This window comes from Yarrowia lipolytica, chromosome 1F (genome assembly GCF_001761485.1).
Source record: "Yarrowia lipolytica chromosome 1F, complete sequence".
Lineage (NCBI taxonomy): Eukaryota > Fungi > Ascomycota > Dipodascomycetes > Dipodascales > Yarrowia > Yarrowia lipolytica.
In genome coordinates, this window is record NC_090775.1 from 2,678,553 (window position 1) to 2,690,770 (window position 12,218).

Below are 12,218 nucleotides of genomic sequence, written 5' to 3' on the forward strand. Positions count from 1 at the left end.
AGCCCAACAAGTACTTCTTGTTGTCTACCCACGGGGTTAGCTTGTGTTAGTTTAGTTTTGGTACCAGGGTGGGCTTGAGGGCAAGCCAAGCCCAGGACACTTGAATGAGGTCGAGGTCGTCGTCATAATATCCGTTCTTGTCCCCGTTTTCCGCCCTCAAATCTGTGAATCACCTGTCTTACTTTGGTGCCCGTGTGTTCGTTGCACGGCTATCATTGGTTCTCGTAACTTTGAACTCTGAGCAGCAAGGTTTCCATCGGTGGTGGTGGGTTGGGTGTTAACGTAAATTAATCACAACAAAAAAACTAATAGCAAAAGGGGGCGTAAATAGACGCCGTCTTTGGTCGTGTGAGGTTGGGTTTCTAAGGAATTAACAGAAACACTTTCATGGAAGGCGGAAATGGTGAAGGACTCGGTCAGACTGCTGCCTGAACCTCACACATGTCGTATTTGTTGTGCTTGGCATGTTCGGACATTTTCCATGTCCGCTTCTACACCTTGTCTGCAGTTGACATTGATTGTCTCAGATCTGCATCGCTCAAGCAATACCGTGCAGGTCTCGCATGACTATAACTGTATCCGGAACGGGTGGAAACTCGACTATGTGAAGAACTAAGGCCACCCCGTACCTCCAACAGCAGCCCCTGCTTCGTTGAGATGTATGTTTTTGTCTCCCAAACGTCACTCGAGAGTAGCGCCGTTTGAGCCCTCGAATAAGGCACTATTTAGGACCAGACCACACCCCGCGGATGTCAAGCCGAACCTTGTTGCATAAAGATAATACTAGTCAAGTGGGGTGTCGACCCGATGAGAGAATAAACCGATTGCAACGGTTTTTATTTCATTCGCTTCTTCCAGCAGACACTCTTGGTTTTCTTCCTCACAGCTTTCCGCCATTATCAGCTGCGTGTATCGTGAGTATATTGGGAGTGAGAGATGCCCTCACGATAAGACAACAGCTATAGTACAAATGTTAACACAGATGTCAGATCAAGCGCCGCCAAACTCGCCCGGAACACGGGTACCAGGGGAGATCGGTCCCCAACAATCTTCCCAGCAAGTTCCCATGGCTTATACCATCCCAGGAACAACAAGTACAGCTCTAGATGAGGAGATCTCGGAGTACCGTGACACCAACCGAACGACCAAGACCCCTGGGATAGACGAGCTGACACCCACAGCGTTTTATGACAATCGTGGTGTTAGGCATGAGCATAGGGGAATATCTGAAGAGATGAAGAAGGAGCTCAAGAGACAGGAGAGACGCCAGCACGAGATGTTGCAACAGAAGCAGCTTGAGCTGAGACAACAGGAAGCCCTACACCAACACCAAATGCTCATCATTGAGCAGCAGAAGCAAGATCAGATTATTCAACAGCAGAAACAGCTGCAACAACTGCAGCGGCAGCAACAGGAAGAGGTGGTCAGACAACAGCAGCTGCAGCAACAGCAGCAACTGTACCAGTACTATCAGCAACAGCAACAGCAGCAACAGCAGTATGCCGCACACATGTTACAATTCGAGCAACAAAGGCGGGAGCAGATGCGACAACTTCAGTTGGCCCAGTACCAGGCATCTCAGGCTGTTCAGACACATCATCAAGATGTTTCTCATCTAACCCCGTCTGTTCCCGTACCTGCAGCCGTAACACAGCCTCCTGCCTCCGTAGCACGTACGGCATCAGTCTCAGACATGTTGGTACCTCCTATGACATGGTCAAGAGAGGAGCCTGCCCATACTCCACAACCTACTCAATCGCGCCGATACACACCCACTTACGGTCCTGCAAAAGATGACTATCGAGGTGATAGCGGAGGCAACAGAAACAGTGGTCATGGTGGAAACAGGAGGATTGAGATACCCATCACAACAATTATTCAACGCCCTTTTGAGCACTACCGTTCCCACAATAAGTCTCCTATAGAGTTTTCCACCAGTCCTTCTGGGCCGTCAGACAGCGATGAGGATTTCGGAGACTTGACTGAGGCAGAGATTGAAGTTCTACGACGTCAAATCTCGACGGATAAAGTCAAGGTAAACTTTCTTACACTGTTCAGGTACGCTACCAAACTTGATATCTTCATTCTGTTCATTGGAATGGTCACAGCTGCCGCAGCTGGTGTTTGCATGCCTCTCTTCACTGTCATTTTCGGTCAGATGACCAATGAGTTCTTAGCTTTCATTGTGCTTGGTTCATCAGCTGACCGTTTCCAGCATCAGATTAATCATTATGCTCTGTATTTTGTCTACATTGCTGTGGCTACGTTTTGCTTAACGTCAATCAAGACATACATTACTGTCGAAAGAGGAGAACGGTTGAGTGCTCGAATCCGAGAGAATTATTTGAAGGCTATCATGAGACAGAACATTGGCTACTTCGACAAACTGGGAGCTGGAGAGGTGACCAACAGAATCACCACTGATACAAATCTGATTCAGGAAGGCATTTCCGAGAAATTGGGACTTATTGTGTCGGCTGTTTCCTCGTTCATTACCTCACTGGTGATAGGATTCATCAAATCGGCTCGACTCACTGGAATTATGATCTCCACTGTTGTCGCTCTTGTCCTGGCCATGGGAATCTGCTCCACTTTCCTTGTTAGATACGTTAGATGGGCAATTGAAGACGACAGCGAGTGTTCGTCTATTGCGGAGGAGTGTTTTGCATCAATTACCAACATTGTGGCATTTGGAATGCAGGTGAAGATGGACAAGCGGTACGAGAAGCCTCTCAACTCGAGTCTGAAGAATTACCTGCTTAAGGCACGAGTTCTTGGAGCCATGGTAGGCATCCTTTGGTGCATCACTTATTGCATGTATGCCCTTGCACTCTGGGAGGGTTCTCGGCTTGTCAACAAGGGTGAGACCAGCATCGGTCATGTCATCACTGTTCTTATGGCTCTCATGATTGGTGCTTTTCAGTTAGGAGGAGTCGCTCCCAATATGGAATCTCTTGGATCTGCAGTCGGGGCGGGTAAGAAGATCTTTGAGACCATTGATCGAGTTCCAGATATCGATTCTCTCAGTGGAGGAGAAACTCTCTCAAATCTTCGAGGCGCTATCTCGTTTAAGAATGTCCATTTCCGGTACCCTTCTCGCCCTACGGTTCCTATTTTGCGAGAGTTCAACCTCGATATTCCCTCCGGAGCTACCGTTGCATTGGTTGGAGCTTCTGGATCAGGTAAGTCAACCATCGTTGCACTATTGGAGCGCTTCTACCAGCCTCTAGGAGGCTCCATCACAGTTGATGGTGTGAGCATTCTGTCTCTTGATGTAAAGTGGCTTCGTCAACAAATGAGTCTTGTTTCTCAGGAGCCGACTCTGTTCAATTGCACTATCTTTGAAAACATTTCTCACGGTTTGATTGGAACCGAGTATGAGAATGCAGAGAGATCTGTTAAGATGAAACTTGTTGAAGACGCATGTGAGCAGGCCAACTGTTCAGAGTTCATCAAAACTCTTACTGACGGTCTTGACACACAGGTTGGTGAGAAGGGGTATCTCTTATCGGGTGGACAAAAACAGCGAGTAGCTATTGCCCGAGCCATCATTTCTAACCCTCCTATTCTACTGCTTGATGAAGCTACGTCAGCTCTAGATACTCGCAGTGAGAAGCTGGTTCAGCAGGCTCTGGACAAAGCTGCCAAAAACCGAACCACTATTGTCATTGCACACCGTCTGAGTACAATCAAGAATGCCGACAAGATTGTGGTCATGTCCAAGGGTGAGATTCTTGAACAGGGCTCTCATGACGAGTTGATTGCTGCAAGAGGAACTTACTATGGATTGGTTGGAGCTCAGAGAATCGAAGACGGAGGTCCAGAAACCGCATCGACCACAGAAAAGGGCTACTACTGGGAAAGCGGTTCTGGATCCGATTTTGACGTTGGTAGTAATGTGTCTGTCGAAAAGACGACTCCTCTCAACACCTGGGGAATGATCAAGCTTCTAGCTCGTTTCAACCGAAATGAGCGACTTCCTCTTTTGCTTGGATCGGGATTCGCAGTCATCTGTGGAGCCGGATACCCTTCTCTTGCTCTTCTCTATGGATCTGTGATGCAAGCATTTATGGTCGACCCTTTGGCTTACAAACATATGCTCCACGAGATTGACAAGTTCTCTGGTTTCTTCTTCATGGTGGGAATGGTCCAGCTGGGATCCTACTTCATGCAGGTTTACTATCTGGGTGTGGCCTCAGAGACTCTAGTGAGGAACCTCAAGCGAACCATCTTCTCACATCTTCTTAACCAGGACCTGCGCTTCTTTGACACCACCACCACCGGCAAGTTGACTTCTTCCCTGTCTAAAGATACACAAAATGTTCAGGGACTAGGAGGAGCTACCTTTGGACAGATTCTGTCGTCTATTGTCACTGTTATAATCTCAGTGATTCTCTCCTGTTGCTACACCTGGAAGCTTGGACTTGTCTGTTCCGCCTGTATTCCTCTCATTCTATCCTCTGGCTTCTTCCGGTTCTACATTCTGACCCAGCTCAACCAGCGAGGACGAAAGGTGTACGAATCTTCGGCGGGATACGCCTGTGAAGCAACAAACAATATCCAGACGGTGATGGCGTTGACTCGAGAAGACGATGTTCTCAATTTTTACTCTTCCAAGGTCAACAATGTGGTGTATCACTCTGCCAAGAGTAACGCCATCAGTAGCATGTTGTTTGGTGCTTCGCAGACTCTCATCATTCTTATCAATGCCCTTGGATTCTGGTATGGCTCAACATTGATTCGAAAACGGGAAATTGACATCAACCAGTTCTTTGTTGCCTTTGTCACTGTTGTCTTTGGTGTCCAATCAGCTGGATCCATCTTCTCCTTCACTCCTGATATGGGTAAGGCCAAGGTAGCTACTCAAAGCATTCATGAAATTCTCAAGGTGAAACCTGAGATTGGGGGAGACAAGGAGTCAGGTCTTTCTCTTGATCCTGAAAAGGTTGTGGGCAATATTTCATTCGACAATGTGAGATTCAGATACCCTGAACGACCTAAAATTCCTGTTCTTCAGGGTCTGAGCCTGTCCATCCCTGCTGGCTCATATGTCGCTCTTGTTGGCTCTTCTGGCTGTGGCAAGTCAACTACTATTTCGCTGATTGAACGGTTTTACGATGTGCTTCAAGGAAGTATCACTATCGATGGCATTGATATTCGAGATCTCAATCTTGGATCGTATCGGTCTCTCATCTCTCTGGTGCAGCAGGAGCCTATTCTGTTCAGTGGAACTATCCGAGAGAACATCTTGCTGGGTGCTGAAGGAGATGTCGACGATGCTACCTTGCATTCTGCAGCTATCCAGGCCAACATCCACAACTTTGTCATGTCCTTGCCCGATGGATACGATACCTTCTGCGGAAACAAGGGCACGTTGCTTTCGGGAGGACAGAAGCAGCGAGTGGCCATTGCACGGGCTCTGATACGAGACCCCAAGATTCTGTTACTGGATGAAGCCACTTCTGCCCTGGACTCTGAATCTGAAAAGGTTGTTCAACAGGCTTTGGACACTGCAGCTCAAGGAAGAACCACCATCGCGGTGGCTCACAGACTATCCACAATTCAAAATGCTGATTCTATTTATGTCCTTGAAGATGGAAAAGTCTTGGAGCAAGGTACTCATTCTCACTTGATGGCGAAGAAGGGACGATACTACGAGCTGGTCAAGTTGCAAGCTTTGGAGGGCTGACGTGGATGAACGATTACATATAAAACACTAATGGACATCATACAATGAATACAGTACAGTTATTATTATGTATTAAATCTGAATTACCCCTTAGTCTCATTGGTCTCCTCAATCTTTGTACCGTTGATCTCACCATTGGTCTCACCGTTAGTCACGCCACAATTGGTCTTACTGTTAACCTCGCCGTTTATCTCCCTTTTAGTTCTCTCTCCGTTGTAGCTGAGCACGGCAACACCCTCAACATGCTTGGTCTGAGGGAAGAAGTCGAAGCCTCGAATGGACTCAACCTTGTATTCAGGACACTGTTTCAGAAGGTAAGCCACGTCTCGAGCCTGAGTATGCACGTTACAAGAGACGTAGACCAGTCTCTGGGGTTGGAAAGTAACCAGCTGGTTGATGAAGGCCTCGTCAGTACCCTTTCGAGGAGGATCGATAATCATGCAAGTCTGGGCAGGGTCACAGTCGAGATCCTTAAAAATATTCTCGGCCTTTCCGGTCAGGAAAACGGCGTTGTTGATTTTGTTGAGCTCGGCATTCTTTCGAGCAAACTTGACACTCTCGTCGGAGATCTCCACTCCGTACACCTTCTCAACAGCCTGAGAACAGGTGATAGAGAACAGTCCAGATCCACAGTAAGCGTCAACCAAGAATCGGGGAGGCTTGCCGCCGTCGAGGAGAATGTTTTCTCGGACGTATGCAGTGACAGCAGGCAGAATGGAGTTGTTGTTCTGGAAGAACTCGCCAGCAGTAAAATCGAACCGGTAGTTGTCAATGTATTCCGACACAATGGCTTTGTTGTCAGTGACGCACCTCTTATCGAAAGTCCCTTCCTCCTTCTTGATGGTGTTCTCTCGCAGGAGGTATGTCTTTCCTCGTTTTGCGGTCTTGTAGTGAAGTTTGACATCTTCTCGGGACTCCTTGAGACCCTCGCGGACAACAGGAGTTCCAATAGGACAGTCTTCAATGTCCAAAACTCGATTGACAGTCTTCATGTTGAAACCGTAGGGTGGTGGAGATGCAAGCCATTCGGGCGATTTGGTCTTGGGCACGTCGTAATGAGGGGTTAGTTTGGTTCGGTAGCCCATAGTCTCAGGAGAAGGGAAAGTGGGACCCACTTCAGGCAGAACAGCGTCTTCAGTATGGCAGTAGTATCTGAAGGCGTTGACGACCACATTCCGCTTCTGGTTCAATTGCTTCTCGTAGTCCATGAACTGGTACTGGCAGCCAGAGCACTCTCCGAAGTATTTGCAGCTAGTGAGAGCGTCGTCTCTGAGATCTCCCTTGCTGATAACTTCGACAATCTCGCTCTGGAAAAAGTACAGGTTTTTCTTGTAGACTCGGACCTTGACCTTGTCACCGGGCAGAGCGAAAGGCACCACCAGAACTCGCTTCTCTCCATCTTCTCGCTCCTCAACAGCAATTCCATCTCCATCAGCACCCAGACCAGAAATGGACACCTCGACCTCGTATTTCTGGTGAATCAGCTCCTTCTCGGGTCTTTCTGTTGCTCCTTCGTCGCTCCGCTCCTCTCGTCGGATTTTCTTCATCATGGCAGGACTGATGAGTTTGTTCTGGACCTGATCCAGGGTGGTTGGAGGGTTGGCTGCACCCAGAACTCGCTTGATGTCGTTCAAAAGCACCGAATCCGAGGCCATGGGATCCCGCAGTGTGTCAACAATGTCCAGCACTGCATTCTTTCGTGCTCGCTTCAACGATTTGTGACTTTGTGTGACCATCGTTCGTACTAACCGTAGCATATACTGGCCAACTGATTTTTTTCCCATCCAAAAAAATCCAAATGTTCAACCTTAATTTTTTCGTACTGTGCGCCAACTCTATCGTATTACATGAAAGCATTATTGACAGTGTATTGATTGGTGGGCGACGAACATGATGGAGAACCAATCAACTAGAGTCGTAAAATTGTGGGAGATAGTAAAATGTGGTTTGTGCATGTTCCTAGATGCTGCAAAAACAGTCATGAGTCCTCCTTCTGCTACGAGTAGTTCATATATAAAGCGGCTTATTACTGTAGTTTGGGATGCTCAAGAAGTCTCAGATTGTCCGGTAGCTGTACAAGGTCAGGAAGCGATAGTGTTAATATTCCATCCTCCAAAAGCCATTGAGTCGGTCTTATGGAGATTTCTTTCTCTGTCATACACTGTATGTGTCTTTCTAAACGAACTTGATGTTCTCTACGCTTGATAATCTCGTAACTTCTAACAATATGTACATACTGTACTTGTAGTTCAGTGGTGATATTAATGAAGTATCACGCAGTACAGTGGTTAAAGTACTTCCAGTAAGGGAATCAAAGAAAGAGTAAAAACATGTACGTACAAGTGGACTCAATACGGGTATCGAGATACTGAGAAAGTGCTTTGAGACACCAGCGTAGAGTCATTTGGTGGCTTGCTAGGGTGACTAATTACCTACGAACTGTCCCCTCTTAGTTATAGGGTCATGAAAAAGTCACTTGGATCGAAGGTCTAACTAGATGAGTCACTCATAAAGTCATAGGATAAGCACACGATACTTGTAAGCTACTCGCGCGTACTGGTGTTGATGTCTTATCATGGTAACGATTTGACTCAATGATTCACACCACCATGTCAACATTGTCGCGTGAGTTCAAACTCTTCCACTTTTGCAGCCATGCGAATACAGTTGTCCAACTCAAATAAATCACGGCACCCAAAATATTTACAGTATTTCTGTAGTGTGTTCGTCACATCCCATCACAGTCGTCACATCATTGTGAGGAAGATGTGAGCACGCTCGTAGTGCCCAAGAAGCGAAATGTTACAGGGGCAGAATTAAATCGTGCTACATTATTCTTCCAGGTTTAGAGAGGCGGACGTCCGTAGAAAGCTAGACGCCAGTCAACAAGCCTGGTTGTTACTTGAAGAAGAAAACGTTTTAGCAAGAGATGCAGCTTTTATAGTGCATGTCCAACTCCCAACCCAAACCCAAACTCAAAATAAGCCCGACAGGTAACGTTTTTTTCAGAGTCATAATTTCACAGATCACCCGTGAGTTGGTTAGTACACCATTTTCCGAACATCACTTAAAAGATTGGCATTTCCCAGGCAAGGAATTGCACACCCCCGATTTTTGCGATACATGAGTGAATCCGCACAGCCCCCCGCTGCCGCTCCTGCTGCAGGAGAGGCCAAGCCCAAGACCCCCAAGCAGCTGGAAAACGAGAGAAAGAAGGCCGAGAAGCTGGCCAAGTTCAACGCCAAACAGGCTGCTAAGAAGGACGCTCCCAAGAAGGAGGCTGCCCCTAAGAAGGCAAAGAAGGAGGTTGAGCCTGTTCCCGAGTTTGTCGACAAGACTGTCAAGGGCGAGAAGAAGATTCTTGTGTCTCTGGATGATCCTGCTCTCAAGTCTTACAACCCTGCCACAATCGAATCTTCGTGGTACGAGTGGTGGGAGAAGCAGGGATACTTTGAGCCTGAGCTCAAGGCCGACGGATCTCCCAAGGACAAGGGTCTCTACGTCATCCCCATTCCTCCTCCTAACGTCACTGGAGCTCTCCATATTGGACATGGTCTCACCGTTGCCCTTCAGGATGGTCTGATTCGATTCCACCGAATGAAGGGAAAGACTGTTCTTTACGTCCCCGGTTTCGACCACGCCGGTATCTCGACTCAGTCTGTTGTTGAGAAGATGCTGTGGGCCAAGGAAAAGAAGACGCGACACGATCTGGGCCGAGAAAAGTTCACCGATCTGGTCTGGGAGTGGAAGGAGGACTACCACGTTCGAATTAAGAACCAGTTGAAGAAGCTCGGTGCTTCGTACGACTGGTCTCGAGAGGCCTTCACTCTGGACCAGCCCCGAACCAAGGCTGTCAACGAAGCCTTCTGCCGACTGCACGAAGAGGGCGTCATCTACCGAGCCTCCCGTCTCGTCAACTGGTGTGTTGCCCTTAACACTACCCTGTCTAACTTAGAGGTTGAGAACAAGGAGATTGATGGCTTCACTAAGATGAACGTTCCCGGCTACGACGAGCCCGTTGAGTTTGGTGTCCTCACCCACTTCTCCTACAAGGTCACTGGCTCCGACGAGAAATTGACCGTTGCCACCACTCGAGTCGAGACCATGTTTGGAGACACTGGTATTGCTGTTCACCCCGACGATAAGCGATACGCTCATCTCCACGGCAAGACTGTTGACCACCCCTTCCTGGACCGAACCATTCCCATTGTCACTGATGCCGAGGCTGTCGACATGGAGTTTGGAACCGGAGCCGTCAAGATCACTCCTGCCCATGACCCCAACGATTACCTGACCGGTAAGCGACAGAACCTCGAGTTTGTCAACATCCTTAATGACAACGGTACTCTCAATGAGGCCTGTGGCGATTTTGCCGGTCTCAAGCGATTCGATGCCCGAAAGAAGGTCATTGAGAAGCTCAAGGAGGTTGGTCTGTTTGAGAACCAGACCGCCAACCCCATGTCGGTTCCCACCTGTGCCAAATCTGGAGACGTCATTGAGCCTCTCCTCAAGCCCCAGTGGTGGGTCCGAAACAAGGAGCAGGCTGATGTTGCCATGGAGGCTGTTCGAGATGGCCGAATCACCATCACCCCTAAGACCTCCGAGTCCGAGTACTTCCAGTGGCTCGGCAACATCCAGGACTGGTGTATCTCTCGACAGCTGTGGTGGGGTCACCGAGCTCCCGTCTACTTTGTCAACCTCGAGTCTGAGGCCGATCAGGACAAGGAGGACGGCAAGTGGTGGATTGCTGGCCGAACCGAGGACGAGGCCCGAGAAAAGGCCGCTGCCAAGTTCGGAACTGACAAGTTTACCCTCGAGCAGGACGAGGATGTTCTCGATACGTGGTTCTCCTCCGGTCTGTGGCCCTTCTCTCTGCTCGGATGGCCCGACAAGACCAAGGACATGGAGACGTTCTACCCCATGACCATGCTGGAGACTGGCTGGGATATTCTCTTCTTCTGGGTCGCCCGAATGATCATGCTGGGTATCAAGCTCACTGGCGACATCCCCTTCCGAGAGGTGTTCACCCACTCTCTGGTTCGAGACGCCCAGGGCCGAAAGATGTCCAAGTCTCTCGGTAACGTCATTGACCCTCTGGACGTCATTTCAGGTATCCCTCTCAAGGACCTGCATGCCAAGCTGCACCAGGGTAACCTGGACCCCCGAGAGGTCAAGAAGGCCGAGGACGGACAGACCATGTCTTTCCCCAACGGTATCCCTGAATGCGGTACCGACGCCATGCGATTCGCCCTTTGTGCCTACACCACCGGAGGTCGAGACATCAACCTTGATATTAACCGAGTCGAGGGCTACCGAAAATTCTGCAACAAGATGTACAACGCCACCAAGTTTGCTCTCATGCGTCTTGGCGACGACTACGTCCCTCCTGCTAGCGACGCTCCCGGCAAGGACCTCTCTCTCGTCGAGAAGTGGATTCTGCACAAGTACACCCATGCTGCCAAGACTGCTGATGAGGCTCTGCAGCACAACAACTTCATGGACTCCACCACCGCCGTCTACAACTTCTGGCTCTACGAACTGTGTGACGTTTACATTGAGAACTCCAAGTTCTTGATTCTCAGCGGTACACCCGAGCAGCAAAAGTCCGCTCGAGACACTCTCTACACTTGTCTGGAGGGTGCCATCAAGATGATGCATCCCTTCATGCCCTACCTCACCGAGGAGTTGTGGCAGCGACTCCCCCGACGAGTCGGCGACAAGACTGAGACCATCATGCGAGCCTCCTACCCCGAGTTCAACCCTGCCTTTGATAACGCCGAGGCCGAGAAGGGCTACGATCTGGTTCTGGATATTGTCAAGGCCGCTCGATCTCTGCTGGCCCAGTACGGCATTCTCAAGGACTCCCAGATCATTGTCCAGGGCTCCGACGCCGTGTCCAAGACCGTTGGTGAGCAGACCGAGTCGATTCTGTCGCTGGTCAAGGCCGCCAACAAGGTGCAGTCCATTTCTTCTTCCGACTCTGCACCTGACGGATGTGTTGTTTCTGTCGTCAGCCCTGAGTGCTCTGTCTACATCCTTGTCAAGGGTCTCGTTGACCTCGACGCCGAGATCAAGAAGGCCCACACCAAGATCGAGAAGTGCGAGAAGTCCAAGGCTTCGCTCGAGAAGCAGATGGCCGTTAAGGACTACGAGACCAAGGTGCGAGCCGACGTCCAGGAGTCTAACACCAAGCGATTTGAGGCTCTGACCGCCGAGATCGAGGGTCTCAACTCCATGGTTGAGGACTTCAAGAAGCTTTCTGCTTAGGTGGATCTTGTAAATCTCTACTGAATGAATAATGTGTATTGTATTGTATGAGAGTGTAAAGGTAGTGTGAGTAAATATACGTGTGTGCATTAATATGAACTTGTAGAAGTAACTAAGAGACAGCTGTTGTATTTGTATGATTGATACCAAAAAAGTACAGTACATCCATACTTGTACTTGTACGTTGGATTCGTTATACGTGTCTTTGATCCTACTTCAACATGTCGATCCTTCTATAGAAATCCTACAGGCTCCTGCCCTA

General features: G+C 48.9%; 3 protein-coding genes across 3 annotated transcripts; 2 read left to right on the plus strand and 1 right to left on the minus strand.

The window, feature by feature from the left end:
• Positions 1-749: 749 nt before the first annotated feature.
• YALI1_F26793g (uncharacterized protein) lies at positions 750-5,689 on the plus strand (the record flags this gene model as incomplete). Its single annotated transcript, XM_505651.3, has 2 exons — positions 750-914; positions 983-5,689. 2 exons carry the CDS (start codon positions 750-752, stop codon positions 5,687-5,689), a joined length of 4,872 nt encoding a protein of 1,623 aa, XP_505651.3.
• Positions 5,690-5,772: 83 nt separating this feature from the next.
• YALI1_F26860g (uncharacterized protein) lies at positions 5,773-7,473 on the minus strand (the record flags this gene model as incomplete). The annotated part of the gene is made up of 1 exon (XM_505652.3): positions 5,773-7,473. One exon carries the CDS (start codon positions 7,471-7,473, stop codon positions 5,773-5,775), a length of 1,701 nt encoding a protein of 566 aa, XP_505652.3.
• Positions 7,474-8,812: 1,339 nt separating this feature from the next.
• Positions 8,813-11,956, plus strand: YALI1_F26873g (uncharacterized protein; the record flags this gene model as incomplete). The annotated part of the gene is made up of 1 exon (XM_505653.3): positions 8,813-11,956. One exon carries the CDS (start codon positions 8,813-8,815, stop codon positions 11,954-11,956), a length of 3,144 nt encoding a protein of 1,047 aa, XP_505653.1.
• Positions 11,957-12,218: the final 262 nt, after the last annotated feature.